This window comes from Rana temporaria, chromosome 1 (genome assembly GCF_905171775.1).
Source record: "Rana temporaria chromosome 1, aRanTem1.1, whole genome shotgun sequence".
Classification (NCBI taxonomy): domain Eukaryota; kingdom Metazoa; phylum Chordata; class Amphibia; order Anura; family Ranidae; genus Rana; species Rana temporaria.
The window spans coordinates 469731078-469754502 of record NC_053489.1 but is presented as its reverse complement, the minus strand read 5'-3'; the positions used below and the strand labels follow the sequence as shown (position 1 = coordinate 469754502).

Sequence of the window (23425 nt, the reverse complement as noted above, 5' to 3'; positions counted from 1 at the left end):
GCTCTAGGAGCCTTTGTCTATTTGTATGGACAGGTGTGCATATTATAATACACACTATATGTAAATATTGGAGTCAGTATCTGGGTCCTTCCCCACATGCTGGTGGTGGCAGCAGGTGTTAGCACCTGTGATTCCCACAGAGTTTTTATTGTTAGTCCTGGACACAGTTTGTGCCAGGGTGGGGGTGGACTGCGGGCGGGTGGTAAAAGAGTGCCCCCTTCCCCCGCTATCCCCTGGGGAATGCTCTGTTATGGAGCCATGGACTAGGTACCTAGTTAAAAAAAAAAAAAAAAAGGCAGAATAAGGCATTTATGGGTGCGCTTTTTACTGCTGCAAGGGACTCTCCTAAGCTGCATAGTGCAGCTGGGTTTCCGCTGAGGGCTCGGTCTTTTTTGGATCACACAAATCAGACCGCTGTATAGGTTTTTTCCTTCTGTGCCCTTCTTTGATCATTTCTGAGATGCGGAATGAGAAAAGCCACTGAGGGCTTTTGTAGTCCCTCACCGCCGGGCGGGAACCCCTACTTGTATGGATCTGACTGATAGAAGATCCGAAGTACTGACCCGTTCCATGTTTACCATGCTGGGGTCTGGCTTGCGGCCTATTGTGGCCACTACACTGGGGTCTCAGTGGTCGCTGGCGCTATTTTTTGGGAGATTTTTCAATTACATTGAAAACTCCCATTGGCGCCCATTTTGTCGTAGCCACGCTATGGCGCAGCTTACATTGTGCTGGCCTTTTTCCTGTGGCCGCGTTCTGAACGCTCGGCGGCCATCTTGGAGTAGTCCTGACCCCTAGTGCTGTATACAACTCACAGAGTGAGCATTTTGCACCAGACAGTGGAGGAGCACCGACTCTCTCCTGAGGTTATTAGCCTAGCGGACCAGCTGGTCCAGGGCCTCATATAGGTCTGTGATGCTTCATTGAATGCTGCGCCCTTGTTATCCAGGGCGTCTGTTTCAGAATGGTTTTATGCACACGGTGGTGTAGTGCTTAACTCCATTACTTGGCAGCAAAAGAGTCATTGGTTCGAATCTGCACACTGACGCCAATCTGCACACTGACGCCAATCTGCCTGGAGCTTGCATTGTCGCTCCCTGTGTCTGTGTGGGTTTCCTCCGGGTACTCCGGTTTCCTCCAAAGACATGTGTGCATACACCTACATAATATACATACACACTATGTGTGTGTATTATTTAGGGGCAACCCTCCCAGGGCGTCAAAGGCCCAGCTGGGGGACTAATCTGTCCCTGGGTGCATAAGCCGATCACGCCGGCACCCAAATCCTGCCAATGTATATAGCCTTCCCTCCCTGTCTCTAGGTGGGAGGGGCGGCTTGCAGGTTCACAATTCAGTGAAACCTCCCTGCTCTCCGACTAGTGGGTCTGCGAGGTGGTCTCTTCGGAGTACTAGATAGGGTTTCCTCCTATCCACAGAACAAAGTTCTGTCCTTGTGTCTTCCCCTCCCGGCACGTCGGTCTGCCTTGGGCAGTGTGGGATTTGCTAAGCTGCAAGGTAATTTTACCTTTCCTGCAGGACGAGAGTAGCTGCGCTTCATCCGGGGGATGTCCTGACGTCCTCGGACATCAGGGACGCATACATGCATGTCCCGTTTTGCACATGTCACAGTGTTTTTTTCTGTGCTTCGTGATGAGAGAAGGGTCTCTGTCAGCCTGTGGCCCTCCCTTTTGATCTGGCGTCAGCACCATGGGTTTTCAGCTAGGAGCTCGCACTTATTTGAATTTTGTTGGGACAGCGAGGCTTTGCCTCATTGGCTACTTTGACGACTTTCTTCTGAGAGCAGCTTCTGTCTCCGACCTAGTGGATGGGTTATTCCCATTCAGACCCTCCGAAGATTCGGGTGGATGTTAAACGTTTAGGCCAGAAAGTGTAGCTCAGTGGCAGCAAGCCTGCCCTACATGTGTGCGACCCAGGGTTCAAATTATGGGCATGCTAGGTTCCGACTCAGCGTTGGAGTATCTAGTGTTGATCCAGACTCCTCAGTGGCAAAGGTCCTTCTTCCCCTGGAGAAATTGCAGACTCTTCAGTCTGCGGAGAAGGTATTGGCATCACGCAATCGGTCTTCTCTCCGGGCGCCTGCTGGTTCAGGGTCTGTGGGTAGCCTCCTTCAAGGTGGTACTGTATGCCCAGTTCCACACCCTGGTTTTCCAGTGGAACTACTGTCCAGGTGGTAAAAATCTCTTGTCTCTGAAATCATTAGATTCCTGTGCGCCACCTAGTCAGAGTCTCTCTGAGTTGGTGACAGAGATTCCCGACTCTTCGGTCCGGGAAGTTGTTCCTTCCTTCCAGTGGTCGGTGTTTACGACGAATGCCAGCTCACGGGTTGTGAACCTGGAGGTTCACAAAACTGGGGGGTCCAGTCGGCCCTGAGTCGCTGGACTTGCGGGACCTATGACCACACCTCCTTGAATGTGTCTGGTCTCGGTAGCTACCCAGGGTCGGGCCTGGCTAGTGCCTGGTGGAAGACCGCCTGGGAATACCAGGTGCTGTCTACTGTTCATTGTCCTACTATTTTAGGCGATCAGGCTATGCTTCTCCTTGTGGTCGACCAATCTGGTTTCAGCCGGACAACGCCACGGCCGTGGCTTCAGTCTACCATCAGGTATGCCGGCAGGCAGACTACTGGAGTCGCCAGATGCTGGACCAGGGCGACTGGTCTTTGTGCTTGGGGTGTTTCGGCTCCCTTGCAGGAGGTGAACCTCACATGGCATGGATCTCCTGGCAGCTTGTCTCCGCCGCAAGGGTGTCAGTTAGTGGCCAGGTCTAGTGATCTTGTACAGACGCGTCAGTCGCGCTGGTGGCCCTGTGTTGTCTGTATCGGTGATTTTTTGCCATTCCTCCATGGTAGTTGCTTCCTCGGCCGCTCCACAGAGTGGATGCTGAGGAGATCCCGATGATTCTAATCGCTCCAGATTAATCTCGGCGTCCTTGGTACGCTGATATCGGGCGCCTGGTAGCGGAGGCACCCTGGCGATTGCCAGGGCAGGAGGTTCCTGTCTCAAGGTCCCATACTTCCTCCTGTTGTACAGTCACTGACTTGCTTAACATGGTTATTGGAAGCCAGACTTTAGGTGACCAGGGTCTGTCTGACTCGGTCATCTCAACAGGGCACCGTAGTCTTCTTCCGGAGGATCTACCGTCGCACCTCTCTTGGTGCGAAGGGATGGAGTGACGTCCACGGGCGTACTTTCAATGTCCAGGGTCCTGCTGTTTTTAAAGCTTGGATTGGATCTAAAAATTGCTTAAAGCACCGTTTGGGGGCAGATTTCAGCCTTGGCTGTGTTCTTTTAGTGGCCTTTTTGCGGCCCGTTCCCTGGTGGGTCCCCTTTTTTTGTGTGCAAGGGGTTTGTCATATACTTTCCCCACTTGGCCCATCTCTTCCCCCATGAGTTTTGACTCTGGTGCTCTCGGTTCTTCAGGAACCTTCCTTTTGGAAACATCAGAGAGATTTTCTCTTGACACTATCTCAGAAGGTGGCCCCTTTAGTGGCCTTTACCTCTGTTAGAGGGGTTTCTGAGTTGGCGGTCTTGTCTTGCAAGCCGCCATGCTTGATCCCCCATAAGGATTAGGTGATGGTGCGCCCGCGACCTTCCCTTCTTCCGAAGGAGGTTTCGGCCTTTCATACTTTAGGCGTGGTACGCGCTTTGCGGGTATACCAGCCTACTACGGCTCCATTTCGGAGCTTCTGACTCTCTTTTGTGTCGGTGTCTGGTCCACAAAAGGGCCTGGCGGTCTCGTCGACCACCATTTCTCGGTGGATCGGGCAGGCCGTCATACAGGCCTATGCTCCTAAGGGCGGGCCCCCCTTTCCGGTCACGGCACTTTCGACCAGGGCAATTGGTGCTTCCTGGGTTTTTTTTTTTTTTTTTTTTTTTCCGACATCATGCGTCGGTCTCACAGGTGTGCGAGGCGGCGATTTGCTCGTCCGTTCACGCTTTTTCCAGAACTTACATGGTTGCTGTGAGTGCATCTTATGATGTTTTTTTCAGCCGCTAGTTTTTGCCGGCGGCTGTTTAAAGTTGCACCTCCTCCGTTGAGGAGCTCTGCTTGTTTTGGGGTGAAGTTAAAATTGTTTTTACTGATATATTTCCCACCCCTCGTTTTTTGACACTGCTTGGGGACGTCCCACTTGTCAAGATTTAAGGAGCTGTGTCCGTCCATGGACGATAAGAGAAAATAGGATTTTTTGTACTCACCGTAAAATCCTTTTCTCTGAAGTCCATGGACGGACACAGCTCCCACCCCTCCTTTTTAGGTTTGTACTGCTTGTTACGAACTGAGGCTGCAAGCTGCAGTGAGGAGGGTTATGTCTGGAGGGACCGCCCCCTGGGCGGGGCTGTTCAACTCTGTTAATGTAACATGTATTTAACTATTTAACATGTTTCTGCCTAGTCCTCTCCTGTAAACAGGGAACATAACCCACTTGTCAAGATTTAAGGAGCTGTGTCCGTCCATGGACTTCAGAGAAAAGGATTTTACGGTGAGTACAAAAAATCCTATTTTTAGCTTGCACATGATTGGATAATTAAATTTAGCAGAGCTTCCACTCATTTCAGATCTACCCCTTAGATTTACAGGGACTGCACTTTCAAGTTCACTTTCAGTGCAATTTCAAGTGCACTTTGCACTTGTAGTTTGCACTAGTAGTGCAACGTGGATTTGCCTTTCGTAAATAACCCCCACTGTGTCACAAAAAAGAACCCGAGGAGTACATTAAGACTCACAGAATTGTGACTGAAATTCCAATTTCCTTAAGCTACCAGAAATAAGTTGAAACCCTGTATAATTCAATACATGAGTAGTCTGCAATAGTGAGTTCATGTATTAAGTGAAAATTGCATCTGCTGATCATTTAACCTGTCTAGTGGTATTCCCGAGTCTGACTCGGGGTGGAATTTCAGTACCATTAGCGTTATAAAGCGTTATAAAGTAATGACAGCGACAGTGACAATTCTGCAACTGAGCAAATTTCAGTGTTTTTGATTTGATTACATTGATTAATTTTTATTATTATTATATTATTTGTTATTATTTATAGTTATTTATTATATTATAATTTATGATTTTGTGTTTCAAACTTTATCATACCCGGGATGTCTACTAGACTCTTGTTTGGACAGATTTAAGTGAGTTATTCCTAAGAATTACAGGCCTACAATATAAAACGCCAAATTTCCATGCAAAATAATGGTACCGCTTTCAGCACCTAAAATCTGACATAATCATTACACCAGGGAGGTTAAGGAAAAATTCCAGGCATGATATATGTTTACCTAGTTACAATGGTCCAGCTTGGACTGATGTACGGTAACTATGTATATACCATACCTGGCAAATACCTCTGGAAGCTGAAAATCACTGAAGTAGACACTACTACTTTAATGATTTTTTCCAGTGATGCCCAGCTTCCTGGGTCCCGTGCTGAGCAGCCGGCTTAATGCATTTTGCACACAGGAAGTCAGCCCCTCAAGAAGGATGGCATTCAGAGAATGCTTTTCATTTCAATTCATCAACATTAGAAGTGATTTATTCTCGCAAAGCTTATACACCTTTGCACGCTGGTACTGGCTAGTAATCCAGCATTCCTGTTTTCTTTCACTCAGCTAAAGTGACCCTTGTGGTGATGGAGAGGGGCAGGAGAGGAGAAAACAAGAAGGCAGGTGCCTGACGTCCTCCTTATCAACCAATTACATCATCAGTTGTTAGGATGCAAGTGGCTAAGTTTGGGCGAATCATGTATTTGGACATGTAGTTGCCATCATCCCTTGTTAACTTAAGAAGTATAGAAAACCTCTATTGTGGAATTTTTAAGGCAAAAAAATCTATTTATTATACAAAGAAAGTTTCAAATTCATTCATTCACATTCCAATACGTTACATTTAAAACATGAGGATTTGATGAAACAGATAAATTGATACATCCGCCATAAAATTTGGAAACCCCCAGATCAACTGGTGGGGACAGAAAAGCAGTTTACCCAACGCGTTTCAAGTAAACATATTTAAAACACTCTTCATCAGGGATTTTTTGTATCATTATTTGGAATAAATAAAAAAATGTATTTAATAACAATATAAACCACATTGAACCACTTTCCCAAAGGATGCAAGCGGCTGGCCCTCACTCACAGTGTCCAGGGTTGTAATCTACACAATAAAAAAAACTGTGGTTTGTGTAACAAAAAGGCAGATTTGATCCACCTGCTGGCTTGTTTTTGGGCAATCTTTAGGCATTTTGCCAAGGTACCCTAGGGTGCCTGGACACCCTGATTGAAAAAGACTGCTTTAGTACATGATACAGTACTGTCTATCCTGCCCTGCCTAAAATCTTATAGAAAGAGAGAGCACAGGGATAGCCTTCTCTGTGTGCTGCTGCACTTTTGTTTTCTGATCACAGGCTAGAACAATTTCTTGACCAATATGTATTTGCTTACTGTAGAGTTGAAGTTAAAAAGAAGATGCTACTGTTGTTACGTAGCATTTTCAGCTCCTATGATGCTCAGTAAGAAAACAGACCTTGTGTACAGATGGATAAGGTGCCTGCTGGTCTCTACCTGTGGTGGTGGTTTTGCATCTTCTAAATTCGAAATGATTTTATGTAAATTTAACTGCAGTATAGCGTGTCACTCCTGACTGTGTTGTCTTGCATGGCTGTGTCGACTGCAAATGGACATGTTTACAAATTACAGGCATACCCCACTTTTAAGTACACATTGGGGTTTATTTACTAAAGCTGGAGAGTGCAAAATCAGGCTCACTTCTGCATCAAAACCAATGAGCTTCTAACCCCAGCTTATTCAATTAAGTTTTGGTAATAAAACCTGGAAGCTCATTGGTTTTGATGCAGAAGTGAGCCTGATTTTGCACTTTTTAGCTTTAGTAAATAAACCTCATTGTGTACTTAAAAGAGGGGTGTGTCTGTAATTGAAAAGTAAACCAATTCACATATGCTTATTCATTTTTAACTCACTATCTAACTGTTTACCTAGGGGATTATCTATAAACTATCAATAAATTATTGATACAAAAATGAAAAAAAATATTACAATAAAAAATGTTTTACATCACCCTTTCCCAACTTTATTCACTTTCTTAGAAATCCAGAACTTTACCGTACAGTGTTTGCCATTTTCATTTTACATTGTTTCATGCTATTTTTAACATGTTTGTGACCAAGGAGGACTATATTTATTGTCATAGCTTAGTCTTCTAACATCTATGTCACACACAGGCAGCGTGAGGACAGATGCTTTGTTTTAAAACAACCCTGTAAGGAGGAATTTTCCATATATATTCAGTTTTGGAACCTACAGCCCTATGCAGCCTCTGATGTTGTGTTTTCTTTTTCAGGTCCTGGAAGGAAAACCAATCTATGTAGACTGTTTTGGAAACCTAGTACCTCTAATAAAGAGTGGGCAACATCATATATTTAGTTTCTATGCCTTTAAAGAGAACAGACTTCCATTGTTTGTCAAGGTACTAAGAAGTAGTTGATAGAACAATTGAATCCCTTGACTTTATATGCATTCCATTTGATTGAGGATAATATGTATGTACTTGGCCAAACATCATCAGATCTTCTAATTAATATGTTTCTTTTTTTCCCGATGTTACCTGTCTGATTTTCTTTTATTCATTACCATTAAAAGCTGGATGTGCAGTGTTGTATATGCTGTTCAGTTTGACCTGCTGAGACAGTAATATGTTATGAGCTCTATTATTTTCTAAAATCAGGTACGAGACACAACTCAAGAGCCTTGTGGACGCCTGTCTTTCATGAAGGAACCAAAATCTAATAGGGGCATTGTACAGCAAGCCATCTGCAATCTAAATATCACATTGCCAGTTTATTGCAAGGTAAGCATTTTGTTTACAGTGTTTTAAACCACTATATAAAATGTGCATGAAAATCTACCGGCTATCATTTTTGTTTCATAATTCTGTTTCTATATTTTTCATTCTGTTGCTATGTGGGTCAGGCTTAAATCCAGTGGTGGCTGGTGCTTCATAGGTCAGACAGACCTGACCACAGACACCCCCCCCCCCCCCGTCGCTCCAGCTCACCATTCCACACTAACCCCCCCCCCCCCATCGCTAAAGCCAGCCACCGCACACCATGCCCACACACCCAATCGGGTCTTCAGTTTTAGGATTTGCTTCCTGATTGGCCAGGAGGAGAAGCAGGAAGACATTAGCAAATATTAATTTGCTAATGTCACACAACAGGATGGGCTCAGGGCATAGTGCGCTGTGCCCTGAGCCCACCAATTTTTTAAACCAAGTAGAGCCTCAGGCTCTAATGATGTGGTTCTAAAAAAAATGAAATTCATTGCAATCCATGCATCCGGCAACCTGCATGGAGATTAGAGGCTGGACAAATGGTTAGGGGGGGGGGGGGGGGTAGTGCCCATGCACCCCTTATGAGCGGCCGCCACTGCTTAAATCATTACAATTTTGCAACATTTTTTGCAATTGTTATTAGGTAGGCATTAATAAAATAAAATAAAAATCACTTAAACTTCTGTGAATGCACAACTCCCTATCTGAAGTTTTGAACTGTGCAATTCATGACTGGCAGTTAAAGTAAGGTTTGGGTGGTTGGTGCTGCTATTCTGGTCTGTACTAGTAGGGTTCATTTTACGTGCATAATTTTATTGAGCAAGGACAAAACAATGTAGCAATCTGAGGAATCATAACAAAGGGGCCAGTAATAAAATTAAGAAAACAGGGCAAAGTTTACTTTTGAGGGTCACAGCTTAATGGAACTTAAGCAACATAGGATTATACTGCCACGTACAGGAGAAACAGACACTAGGCAGATAAAAACTGAAGGCCTGCCACTTTAAGGTTCTGTTTACACCATGGCGTTCCATTTTGCGGGTGGAATCGCTGCATATATGCCACTATTTGCGGCATGTCCTCGCGATCCCCGCTATTTGGAATGGCACCAAATTGCGCACAGATGCCAGACGCCCCCAAAAACATACAAGAACTTATTTTGGGCATCGGGCATCCTGCGATTCTGTGACATTTTTCTGCAATGTGTCAGGTGACAAGCGCAGCAGAATTGCATCTGGATTTGTTTCCATTCAAAATAGCAGGGATTGCAAAACGGAACACCATGGTGTGAATTGAGCCTAAAGCTATAATCCCTCTCACATTTCACCTGCTCAAATTCCCTTAGGCCCAGATTCTCAAAAGAGATACGACGGCGCATCTCCAGATACGCCGTTGTATCTCTGCGTAGCACCGTCGTATATATGCGACTGATTCTTAGAATCAGTTACGCATAGATATTCATTAGATCTGATAGGAGTAAGTCTCTTACGCCGTCGGATCTAAACTGCTTTTTTTTTTGCCCGCTAGGTGGCGCTTCCGTCGATTTCCCCGTCGAGTATGCAAATTAGCTAGATACGCGAATTCACGAACGTACGCGTGGCCGACGCAATAAAGTTACAACGTTTACGTTAGGCTGTTCCCGGCGTAAAGTTGCCCCTAGGTCTATGAGGCGCAGCCAATGTTAAGTATGGCCGTCGTTCCCGCGTCGAAAATTTTAAAATTTACGTTGTTTGCGTAAGTCGTCCGTGAATGGGGCTGGACGTAATTTACGTTCACGTCGAAACCAATGACGTCCTTGCAACGTCATTTGGAGCAATGCACACTGGGATATTTTAGGGACGGCGCATGCGCAGTTCGTTCGGCGCGGGGACGCGCTTCATTTAAATGAAACACGCCCCCTACCCGCCAAATTTGAATTCTGCCGGGTGATTTACGCTACGCCGCCGCAACTTTACAGGCGAGTGCTTTGTGAATAAAGCACTTGCCTGAAAAACTTGCTGCGGCGTAACGTAAATGAGATACGTTACGCCCACATAATTTTGCGCCCATCTACGTGAATCTGGGCCTTAGTGTCCTCATGAAATTGGATGTTTTTTTATCAGTATTCTTTGTTAGAATTTTTTTTTACTATCAACAGCTGTTGGTAGATTCATGCATGCATGAAATCCTGTCAGGCCCCGTACACACGGCCGAGGAACTCGACGTGCCAAACACATCGAGTTCCTCGGCCAGTTCAGCCCTGAAGCCGCCGAGGAGCTCGGCGGGCCGAGAGCTCCCATAGAACAACGAGGAAATAGAGAACATGTTCTCTATTTCCTCGTCGAGCTCCTCGTCGGCTTCCTCGGCGAAATTGTACACACGGCCGGGTTTCTTGGCAGAATTCAGCCAGAAACTCGGTCGGAAGCTGAATTCTGCCGAGGAAACTGGTCGTGTGTACGGGGCCTAAGTCTTTCCAGTCAGTCAGCGAATGCTGGTAGATTCATGCTGGATACAGAAATCATCGAAGTCTCGCTGGTCAGGCAGCAATCGCTGGTAAATTCATGCTGGATACTAAAATCCTGGAAGTTTTTCCAGTCAGCCAATAAGCACAGGTTTTCTCTGTACTTGCTCTAAATTCTTTGAAGTTTCTCCACTCGGCTAAGAACCACAAACTGTTCCATTTATTATTATACTGGTGTATTTCCTGCACTTGGCAGTGGCTACAGGACTCCACTTATGTTCTGGGGGTTCCTTATGGCGGCATTGGGCCCAGAGCTAAGGTCGTTTTTTTCTGACCCTGGACAAAAATCCTATTTTTTACAGGTAAACTGTGTTATTTTTGTAGACTTCTAAAATGAAAAGTCTTCAAAATATCCTGCATAATTACCTCTCTTCTAAAGGTTGATCGGAGCTGCACCGTCAAGCAAGTTATTATGTTCTGCAGCAGCCATTACTTGCCTGTGTAGTAACAATCACCCGTAGGGAACCATAAAACATGGCAATGCAGAAGTTTAAATAAGGGAGGAGGAAAGTCATTGAGGTTAATTTCTTAAAAACAAATAGGCTGTTTACTTAGCATGGGAATTTCCCTTTAGCTCAATGAAAGAGGTGAAGCTCTGCTGATTTCCATCATCCAATCGTGTGTAAGCAAAAATACTGTTCTTTAATTTTTCTTGCCCATAACTGGGTATTCTTTGCAAAGTAAATTTTCACAACAACCACTAAACAAAAGCAAAATTCCATTGCAAAGTGAACAGTCTATTTGCCTTAAATAAATCAACCCCATTAACCTGTTGGCACTGACGGAACGCAAACATGCAGCCTCTCGGAGGGTGGGCCTTGGCGCCCAGTGGCCGCATATTTGCTTGCAACATTGCAAAATCAGCCGTGCCGAGAGTGTGTTCTCTGCGCGCTTCTGGCATAGTTTCCGGCGACTAACATAAAGCTCCCGGTCCCTGCTTGCACCCGCCCTGCCTTCCGGCATCTATAAAACCCTTAAGTGCGGGCAGGCGCCCACGCCAAAGGGTTAAACATAAGAAAATGTTGAATAGATAATAAATGAGTCTCAGAATAAAAAAGGAAAAAAGGTGCATCGCTTAAAGATATAGTCTGCAAGGCGATGAATCCTCAAAGCAGTCTTAAGATGTATCACATATCATGGTGAGAAACCCACTTGGTCAGGAAAGAGGGAGAGCCACCACCGTCACCCAAACACACTGCCTCTTATCCTCCACTGTGGACCCTTGTTACAGTGGTCAAATCAGCCAGAGATATAAATGATATCCACCACGTTCAATCAAGCCAGGTAAGATGGACATCTGACCAAGTGGGTTTATTACCATGATATGTGATACATCTTAAGACTGCTTTGAGGATTCATCGCCTTCAGGACTATGGGCCAGATTCACAGCGGAGATATACTCTGTCGTATCTCTCAGAGTATCTATGCGACTGATTCATAGAATCAGTTACACATAGATATCCCTAAGATCCGACAGGTGTAATTGTTTTACACTGTCGGATCTTAGGATGCAGTACCGCGGCCGCCGCTGGGGGGAGTTTGCGTCGTAAACCAGCGTCGGGTATGCAAATTAGGAGTTACGGCGATCCACGATGGATTTTCGCCTTCGCTACGTCGCCGCTAGTCTAGTTTCCCGTCTCAAAGTTAGTCGTCGTTTTGGGTGCCTTAACTTTACACAGAAAACTTATTGCTGTATAAAGTATGGCCGTCGTTCCCGCGTCGAAATGTAAAAATTCACGTAGTTTGCGTAAGCCGTCCGGGAATACGGAATTACGCTACGCGCGTCGCCGTTCGAAAAAATGACCTCACTGCGCGCAAAGCACGGCGGGGATTTCGAAAAGGAGCATGCGCAGTAGGTCCGGCGCGGGAGCGTGCCTAATTTAAATGGCACACGCCCATTTAAATTACGCGGGCTTACGCCGGAGGCCGCCGGCGTAGTTTTCATCGCAAGTGCTTTGTGAATCAGGCACTTGCGATGAAAACTTGCGGCGGTGTAACGTATCTACGATACATTACGCCGCCGCACTTCTACCTGAATCTGGCCCTTTATCTTTAAGCACTGCACCTTTTTATCCATTTTTATGTGCTGGCAGCTTGAAGGACTATTTGTTTATTTATATATTTAATATTAATTAGCGCAGCAGACCTTTTATAGTATAATCTTTAATACAACATTAAATGTATTTTTTTTATGCAAGCAGTATATGGATCTGATCTTGTATGTGAGAGTAAAAAACAGCAGAAGTAATCAACCGGTTCATTTACTGACAAGAAGCATGTTACTAGAAGGAGAAAGCATAATTGCTGTGCTGCTCCTCTTTTCATTGTCCAGTCACAGACTGGGGTAGATGCAGGACAGTCTGGGCTTGAGAAGACGTGAATCGAGGCCATCTTGTGGCAGAAAATAAATATTACAGGGGAGAGCTATAGATTGAAAGTGAATATTAATTTTGTCTTTTAAAGGGTGACTCTTGTTTGTCTTGTCGTTTTTGGCTGGAGTTCTACTTAAATGTGATTTATACTTAATTGTTTTTCTCTCTCTTTTTACCATCCTATCTACCTGCCATCTTGTATTATGAAGGAATCTGAATCAGATCAAGAAGATGAGGTAATATAATGTTTGGATACATTTTGTATTTCTCATTTAGTTATCTTTAAAACAGGTAGTCTACCTCAAACCTGAGAGTTTTATTTTTGGCAGATTGTGGCAGTTAATGCACCTGACAGCTTCATAAATCTCTCAATGACTCTGCTTTGTGATATTTTTGTGCTTGAGTTTCTGCACACTTGATTTTGTCAGTATGAGATCACTCAACTTTTTGAGTTTAATTCTACATTTCTTGTGTATCATGGAGATTGCAACAGAATGTGCTGGAGCACACATAGGTTTGTGTGGAAGATCCAAGATGTATAGGACACCAGGGACTGGTGCAGGCCACCAGGCTTAACCTGTAACTAAAATATCAGTCTTCATTTTGAATTATATTAAATGTTTCCCGTGATCGGATTGCCATCAGATGAGCTTTGATTTGTGGCTCTTCACTTTTGCACTCAATTTTGAGTTTTAAATATAAACATTTTACTGATCTTGCATGTAATAACTTGTTTAATTTTTGTCATTGCATTAATTGTTTGATTACATGCCCTTTCTAAGTACAATAAAAGAGTAAGGGATCCTAAGATGTCATATTCAGAGGTATATTGACCGCACCCTAAATGCCTGGAACCTTTGCATTTAGCTCTTTTCTAAAACCCAACAGATCAATCTTAAATGTATTGTTTTCTATTATAGCCAATGTGTCATCCCATTGTAGTTGCAGAAGGATCCTAGAACCGTTGAAATTTCCCATAAATGGCAAAAGTAGCTTGGAGCAACCTCCATTCATACCTGGAAAAGATAGGGGAACATCTTAAATCATTTTGGAAAGTCCCTATAATTATATTTTGATCCTTTGCAAACTGCTATCACTCAACAAAGTAAAACCCTTACATTGTATGCACATTAGTAATTGGGTCTAAGGCCTTGTACACACGACCGAACATGTCCGCTGAAACTGGTCCGTCGGACCAGTTTCCGCGGACATGTCTGACCGTGTGTAGAGCCTACCGGACAGTTTTCCGGCCTAGAGGACAGGTTTCCAGCGGACAAAAGATTCTTAGCATGCTAAGAAACTTGTCCGCTGGAAGCCTGTCTGTCGGACATGTCCGATGGTTAGTACGACTCATCGGACATGTCCGCTGGCCCAAAATCCCGCGCATGCGGCGAATTGATTTGACGCATGCGTGGAAGCATTGAACTTCCTGGGTCGCGCACGTCGCCGCGTCATCGTCGCCGCCACGTCACCACGTTTTCTGTCCGCGGGGAATTTGGTCTGATGGTGTGTACACACATCAGACCAAAACCTCCCAGCAGACATGTCCGATGAAAACGGTCCGCGGACCGTTTTTATCGGACATGTCTGGCCGTGTGTACAAGGCCTAAGAGAAGTACCAAGGCTGCCACTGCTGGCTACCTTTTGAAAGATGTGTACTGCCAGACAGTCATGCTTAGTTTCTAAGTTACTGACATAAAACACTTCCCTTCTTCATTTTGCTACTGACTGCTTTGTTGATGAAATTGCACCCCTGTCCTGCCCAGACCTGACCACTTCTATCTACAACAACATACTGTCACCCTTTCTGGACACACTCGCTCTTCTTTCTACGTGCAGAGCCGGGCCTTGCCATGTACAACCCTGGTAAACAGACAACACCAGAAGTCTCAAGAGACGCAGCCATGTTCTTGAGTGAGCGTGGAGTAAAACGTAATCCCTGCAATCAGCATCCAGCTTCCTCCCAAAACCAACACACCAGGTCCAACACCACACTTAATACTTTCCTCCTTCATCTCTGTTACCACTGAGTAAGTTGCCAAACTCCTTTCCAGGGTCCACCTCACCACCTGTCCCCTAGACCCTGTCCTCTTACAATTACTGCGTCCACCTTCCTGCTCTATCCTAAACTCTGTAACTATAACATCTTTAACCTCTTTCTCTCTTCCGGCATATTTACCTCCACGCTCAAACATGCACTGGTTACCCCCATACTTAAAAAGCCCTCACCGGACCTCACCTGTCTGAATGATTTAAGACCATCTCTCTGCTCCCATTTGCTTCCAAGATTCTTGAACGTCTTGTCAAACTGTATGAGCTTCTACTTCACTGACAACAACCTTCTCGATCCCATACAGACTGCCCACAACATTCAACTAAAACTGCCTTACTAAAGCTCACCAACAACATGCTAACTGCTAAAACCAATGACCAGTACTCCATATTCATACTCTTAGAAATTTCTGCTGCCTTCGACACAGTTGACCACCCACTCCTCCTCAACAAACTCCACTCCATTGGCCTCTGTGATTCTGCTCTTTCCTTGTTCTCTTCCTACCTATCTCAGCACACTTTCAGTGTCACAAACAACACCATCTCCTCCGCTCCTCTTCCTCTTTCTGTTTGGGTACCCCAAGGTTTTGTCTTTGGGCCCCTCCTATTCTCTCTCTATACCTTTTCCCTGGGCAAGTTGATAACATCCCATGACTTCCAATACCACCTCTATGCTGACGACACCCAGATTTATCTCTCCACTCCTTTACTCACCCCCTCAATCTCCTAACGTATCACAAATTTACTGAGCAACATATCAGTATGGATGTAACACCACTTCCTTAAACTCAATCTTTCTAAAATTGCAATATTTCCTCCTCTCCAATTCCCCCCCCCCATGACTTTACCATTTAGATCAGCAGCACAACCATTGGTCCCCCCACAAATGCCAAGGTGCTGGGTGTAATCCTAAACTCCACCCTCTCCTACAGCCCCCACATCCAATCACTGGCTACATAATGCCGCCTTAACATCTGCAATATTTCCAGAATTTGCCCCTTCCTGACTAATGACACCACAAAACAACGTATTCACTCCTTGGTTATTTCCCGCCATGACTACTGCAACTCTCTCCTCACTGGCCTACCTTTACTCAGGCTATCCCCCCTTCAGTCTATTATGAATTCTGCTGCTATCTAATATGCTTTACTAACCGATCTGTGACTGCTGCTCCTCTCTGCCAATCCCTTTACTGGCTTCCCCTACCCCACCATATAAAATTCAAAATAGTAACAACATCATACAAGGCCATTCACAACATCGTCCCCAGCTTCGTGACCAACCTCATCTGCAGATATCGCCCAAATCGTCCTCTCTGCTCCTCCCAAGACCTCCTGCTCTCTATTTCCCTTGTCACCTCCTGCCATGCTTGCCTCCAGGACTTCTCCAGAGCCTCTTCCATTCTATGGAACTCCCTGCCCCAGTATGTCGGATCAGCCCCTGCCCTGTTCACCTTTAGGCAATCCCTGAAAACTCACTTATTTAGAGAAGCCTACCCCACCACCACCTAGGAACTGTACCCGAGTCACCTCCATCAGATCATCCCCTGCAGCTATTACCTTTTGTACCAGCTCCCCCTCCCTTTAGATTGTAAGCTCCCATGAGCAGAGCCATACTGTTCCTTCTGTACTAAGCTGTATTGTGATTGAACTGTTCCCCCTCTACATTGTAAAGTGCTGCGTAAACTGTTGGTACTACATAAATCCTGTATAATAATAATAATAATATAAATGGTAATACATCCATGCAGTCACTGAAGTGAAAGTGAAGTCAAAACTTTGCGGAAATAAAGGTCAATTCACAAAGATTTAAAGTGGAACTAAACCCTCCTATCCTTTACAGCCATGGAATCTGCCATATAAGCCTATGTTTGATTTGCAGTTGCCATAGTGCTGCACATGTGATCCATTATGACTTAGCCATTTGATGACTTGACAGTATGGTTGAGAGCACAAACAACTTAACCCATTACCACTTACAACATACCCTGAATGCAACTGTTTTATGAAATTTTAGGGTTTATTTTTGCTTCAACACCATCCTCAGGCTAGCCATACACTGTACAATCTAATTGTACAATCTCTGTACAAGCTCCTTTAGATGTACGAAGATTATGTAATATAAGGAAAAACCTAGACAAACCATTTAACTCTTTCATGAAGGAGGGTAAAACAAATATTAATGCCTGAACATTGTTTTGCTACCTGTACATATAATTGCAACTACTTAGTGTATCCACTAAGTTTTTTTTTTCAGGGCAAATTGGAATTTCATTTGGTGGTAAATAGTAATGGATATCTCCTGAATTCGTTTTTGTTATCAAAGCAAAACATTCACAAAAAGAGTAAAAAATACATATGTTTTTCATATTTAGCTGTATATGTCTTGCTATTGCCATAAACTACCTCCCAAATGAATTCTGCTCTTGACAATTGAAGCAATACCACATATTTGTATATATTTGTTGTTTTTTACCAGTAGTGGGATCCAGAAACAATAATGCACATTTTACTTTCTTTTTATCCTACATAAAACACGCTGACACTATCTGACATCGATACTAAATTTGAAATATGCTGTGTTTTTAATCATACCTAAAATACACTGACTCTGACCTTTGACTCTGACCATGACCTTTGACCCCAACATTGACTTTAAGTTCGACACTGACCTAGATCAAGATTCTGACCTAGATTCCTTGTTTTCCTTTTCTTTCCTTTTCTTCTTTTCTTTCTGGGCTGTAAAGTGACTGATCAGCATGATAGCCAATCAGAAGCTATCAGAGCAATCAGGTGATCAGGAACTGGGCCTTGCAGTTCCCCATCATTGGCACCAGTCCCGGACCTCTTGGCGAGAGCTTGTCCCTGTGCTGGGACGTAGGCGGCATTAACTCCAAACATACAAAGAACCGTAGACACACCAAACTTGGTTACTAATGGCCGCGGCCTTGTTTATACATTTTTTCCAAATATAAACAATTCACAATTCACCATAATACTTTTAATCAATAAATACTTTAAAGCTGTAAACAAAATCAGCCAAAATCAGTGGGGCGCTCATCAAATATCCTTCTGGCGAATGGCAAAGACCCACCTCAGCAATCCGCTTAAATAGGAGTCCTGGGAATTTCTGTAATGTTCTAGGGGGGCAGGTGACTATAAATGACCTATCCTAGGGGACCCCCAGAACTTCCAGAACATTCCCAATCAGCTGACCTTTTTTGACCTATTACAAAACCCCACCATTGAAATTAATCAATGGGGGGTTAGAAACTCCTATCACCACCATCCCATGATGGAAAGGGGGCCTTAAAACAGGCTATATCCCTTTCTCCACATTCTTTTGAACACCATAAGAAAAACATTAATGGGCGAGCTGCAATTGCCAAACCACTAGTGATCAATATTAATGCTAACAGTGGTGCAACACCCATAAATCATGGACCATAGATCAATAAAGACTGTAATATGGTCCGATGAATCAAGCTTCACACTTTTTCCAACTGCCAGAGGTGTTTATACGTGGCGAACACATCCCAATCATACGATCAGAACTGTTTTGTGTGAATGGTAAAGCATGGTGGCGGTGCAATTATGGTTTGGGCAGCCATATCTTGGTATTCTTCTGGCCTCATCATCACTTTAAAAGGTAAAGTCACTGCCAGTGACTCTTTACAAATTTTAGCCAACCATGTGCACCCCATGGTGCAGACATTGTTTCCTGAAGACAGCGCTATTTACCAAGATGATAAAGCTCTGATTCACACAGCTGATGTTGTCACTTTGTGGTTTGACAAGCATGTAGATGAAGGCTCACACCTTCCCTAGAATCCATTATCCACCATCCAAGACTTATATTTGTCAATTTCCAGGAGAATTCAGGCCGTCTTGGATGCCAAAGGCGGTTACGCACCATATTAAGTAACAATTTAGTTGTTTTCCTGGTGTCTCCATATTTTTGTCCAACCCCTGAATATGCAACCTCACGGATAAAGACCCACTTCTATATATGCGTATGCTCAGTGGGAAGTAGTATCAAATCAGACAGGCCTTTGTACTACATAGTTAATGGTAGATCTAAAGTAGGTTGTACAATTGGATTGTATAGTCACCTCAAGGCACTCCATTTTCAGCCATGTACGTGTAATTTTCAAATGTTATTAGACTCAGCTGAAAATAACTGTCTTATTTTTGTTTTTTGAAAATAAAGATACTTATTCTAGTGTGTTAGCTTTGTGAATTGAGCCTAATGCTTGATACTCAACAAGTACTGATGCTATTAGATTAACATGACAGTGGGGCAACTAGCATTCAAAAGGAGAGGTCATATAATTGTATCCCCCATGTTTCTCACATTATAACATTGCAGTTCTCCTATTTTATCTTTAACCACTTCAGCCCCGGAAGGATATACCTCCTTAATGATCAGGCCATTTTTTGCGATAGGGCACTGCGTTGCTTTAACTGACAATTGCACGGTCGTGCGATGCTGTACCCAAACAAAATGTAAGCCTATTTTTTCCCCACAAATAGAGTTTATTTTTGGTGGTATTTCATCACCTCTGCAGTTTTAATTTTTTGGCTATAAACAAAAAATATCGCCAATTTTGAAATAAAACCAATATGTTTTACTTTCTGCTATAATACATATCCAAAAAATATATAAAAAAAACAAATGTATTGCTTAATTTAGGCCAATATGTATTCTGCTACATATTTTTGTTAAGAAAAATGCAATAAGCGTATATTGATTGGTTTGCGCAAATGTTATAGCGTCTACAAAATAGCGGATAGATTTTGGTACTTTTAATTTTGTTATTGTTTTTACTGGTAATGGTGGCGGTCTGCAGTTTTACGTTGTGGTGTACAAATCTGACACTAAGTGGCACTTTTTGGGGACCAGTGACATTATTACATTGATCAGTGCTATAAAAATGCACATTAGAAAGTGCACATTGTGTTAGAAATTTCTCTTCCTGTTTTAGCAGTGGGAGGGGAATCTGGACTTACACTGTGTGAGAGCTGATTGGGCGAAAGGCACACACCCCCCTGTACAGAGGAACAAAAGAAACTTGCACAGCTGTGCTGTGAATAGACAAGTTCTCTGCTTATCTAAATCTAAGTTACATCCCTGACACAAGTTTCCAGCTGCTCTGCTCTCCTGTGTCGGAGAGCTTGTCAGAACATAGCAGCAGAAAGACACGGGACCTAGGGCTTTGGAGAGAGATGAGTAAACACTACAGATTTATGTGCCTAGGTCAGATTTCCTAAATGGGGTTTACATCCACTTTAAGGTATATGTGAATCCACAAGGTTAAACATTTTCAGAGGGTTGTGCAGACATTTGTTTTTATAAAATAATGCTATATTCCATATAAAAAAACAAAGCTTTTAAATACCCTAGAGTGTTTTTATTCTTGTGAACATGTGACCACTATAAACCTTGCTGTGCCTATGCTGAGCATACCAGGGCTGTGGGGAGCGTTGAAGCTGCAGTCTTTGTTCACTGTGGGTGATGCCAATGTCAGCTTCAGGGTTATGGGCCACTCTTAACTATGTAAAGTTTTTTTTTTACATTCCATAGAAAAATGTGCTCATTCTACTTACCAGTACCAGAAATTGAACAGAGGCCTGGAAGTGTCTCATTCCTTAGGCTACAGTACTACTTTTCTGTGGAGTAGTGTCTTTCTAAGGCCTAGGAAAATTTACTTAGAGGTCAGGTAGCAATGGCAATGTATTAGATACATTAAAGAGACCCATGTGTATTGAGAGAGAATATGCATAGATTCAAGTGGAAGTATAGGAATGGTACAGCTGAAACATACGCTGCCATTTGTAGAAAAAGGTGTATGTTTTCTGCAAGGAGCCAACTCTCAGTAAGATACATCGAAAGCTGTGACAGAAAGCTGAGCACTGATGGGTAACAGTATTGTATAATTATTCTTGGCATATTATACCTGCAAATATTTTATTATTATATGAATTATTATTAATATTTATAATCATTTCTGTATGGTTTTTTTATTTATTCACCACTTTTACTTTATTTTAGGGAAATCTCAACTCTGAGAAAAGTAAGTTATATATTTTATATTGCTATAAATGATTTTGTTTTGTTAAACTAAAGCATGTAGTATTCAAGCAGGCTAATTTTCACTAAACTAATACTAATGCTGCTTTAATGAAAATGCTACACATAATATACTAGCACTGTACCAGTAACCTTATGCAGGGATGTAAGCTATAACAATACTGTTTAAACTGTTAAAACCCTTACTCCCTGTTACTGACTTATCCTGTTACCTTCCCTGTTATTCCTGCTACAACGCCCATTCCATTTTATGTTCTGCTGTGCATCTGTTGACATGACATTATCATATCATTAACCAGCTAAATTACTGTATCAGTTTGTCTGGCATCACCAGCTGTCCTCATGAAAGGTTTTCTCCTGGCATTACCTCTAACCCTAATTAAATGGACATTGTGATGCTTGGTCAAAACAGATACTGTCTCCTTGCATTAGATGACAGTCAACATTACTGTGGTGAAGTTCAAAGGCAAGTCAAGGCAACAAGTAGAATCAGTCACCACTTATGCTACCTGGAAAATACACTACCTGTAGGAAAATTAGACAATCCACTTAAATCAGAATTTGATATATTCTGCATTTCGTCTATAAAGGAATTTAGGGCCAGATCCTCAAAAGAGATACGACGGAGTAACTGCTGTTACTCCATCGTATCCCTTGTCCTAACTATGGAACTGATCCACAGAATCAGTTTTCCATAGTTAGGACGAAGATCCGGCATGTGTAATTGAATTACACTGCCGGATCTTAGGATGCAGTACCGCATCCGCCGCTGGGGGCATTTCGCGTCGAAATGCCGCTTCGGGTATGCAAATTAGGACTTACGGCGATCCACGAAGCTATTATGCTTCGTTTTGTCGCCGTAAGTTTTAGTTTGCAAGTGCAAAATTAGGGCTGCTTTTACAAAGTGTAAACTGTTTACACCATGTAAAAGCAGACCCTTCTTCCTCGCGCCGCGCTTTTTTTTCGATTTTGGATTTTTTTTTTGCCGCCGTATCGTTTTTTTTTCCCGACGCAACTTTATTGACCCGTCGCGATCCACAAAGCCCGACATAACGTAATTTCGCGCTATGCCCGCAGGGAAAATGACGTCACGAGCATGCGCAGTACGGCCGGCGCGGGAGCGCGCCTCATTTAAATGGGATTCGCCCCCTGATGATGAGGAACGCCTTGCGCCGGCCCGATTTAAGTTACTCCACTCAAAATTTCTAGGTAAGTGCTTTGTGGATCGGGCACTTAGGTAGAAATTTTGCGGCGGTGTAACTTAAATCGGAATATTTAAGTTAAGCCCGTTTTTTGAGGATCTGGCCCTTAGCTTCTTATCAGATGATTCGTTGCGGCCTATGTCTTTGAGCTTAGAACCAGAAAACTTACTAGCATAGCTTTTGTCAGGTTCAGAATCATAGTGTGAGTCCATCACTGGCTTCTTACATCCCTTGGGGAATCCTCTGGCAAGTTCATTGTCATAGAGTTTGGCAATAATTCCAGACACCTGCAAGTCTACATATACTTCTCAACTAGGAAGTGCAGTTGGTGATTTGACTATGGTAGGCTAAGGTAAAACATTTCTCAAAGGTTAATTTTGGTTAGTATTAGTCTGAGCTGGAGTGCAACTGACAACAAGTCCTGCTGTGTGAAAAATACAGCCCACATTCAGGAAGCAGGTACTGAATGTGTGTAGAGTAGTGTAAATATAACTTTTTTATTAAAAGCCATTTAATGAAAGTTACACTGACTTAAAACAGGTATGCAGAATCAGAGAAAAATCAGAAATACTTATCTTGTTTTTATTCTGGGCTGCAATAAAAAAAAGTATTATAAAAAGAGGGTCAGCTTCGCAGTCAAGCAACTAAAATTTTCAGAAGAACATTGTATTCCACAGTAGTTACACTAAATATAAAAATAACCAAGAATATCATATTACCTGAGATGCCATAAACACAGCAACTCTGTTAGGCTCACTAGCCCTTCCAGTAAAAGGCATTATTTCCAAATTGTCAGATCCTGACTATGACATCGTTCATAGATCAAAAAGAATAACTTCTGCACTTCACCACAGTATGTTGCACATTTCCTTTTATATCATTTTATTTCCAGGTTATGATGGCAAACATAACCTGAACTTGTAGCCCCTTTGCTTTGCATGGAAATAACTTGACTTACATATACAGCGTGTGTGTGTTCTGTGTGGATGTTTCTGACCTTTTGTTTGCTGTGCATAACATCTTGTATTTCAAATCATTTTCTGTTGAGCCATAAATATTCCTTTTTTACCTTTTGATTTTCAATTCAAACCACACCTTATATGTTCTCAACCATATGAAGATTTTCCAGAGAGAACCATGCCTCCACCTTATAAACATAAAAACACAGTTGCAGACAATCATTCCTCCCATGATTCCTTCCTAGATGGAAGTCTGGTTTGCAGCTGGTTCCTGTAATTTTGTCACCAGCTCTTTTGCTGCAAGAGAGGATTGCATTCTTTTATCTAAAAAGACAATTTAAGATAACCATAGACATAAGATGATTTGTTGTTTAATCAAAGTTAAACAGG

At 43.1% G+C, this 23425-nt stretch overlaps 1 protein-coding gene across 32 annotated transcripts in view; it reads left to right on the top strand.

Annotated features, from left to right (window-relative positions):
- ANK2 (ankyrin 2) overlaps positions 1-23425 on the top strand; it is a 711894-nt gene that overhangs the window by 630519 nt on the left and 57950 nt on the right. For all 32 annotated transcript variants that reach the window (XM_040328781.1, XM_040328751.1, XM_040328698.1 and 29 more), the window contains 4 exons: positions 7372-7497; positions 7756-7878; positions 12942-12968; positions 20836-20857. In XM_040328781.1, coding sequence (XP_040184715.1) covers positions 7372-7497; positions 7756-7878; positions 12942-12968; positions 20836-20857 — 298 coding nt within the window. The remainder of the gene's footprint in view (positions 1-7371; positions 7498-7755; positions 7879-12941; positions 12969-20835; positions 20858-23425) is intronic.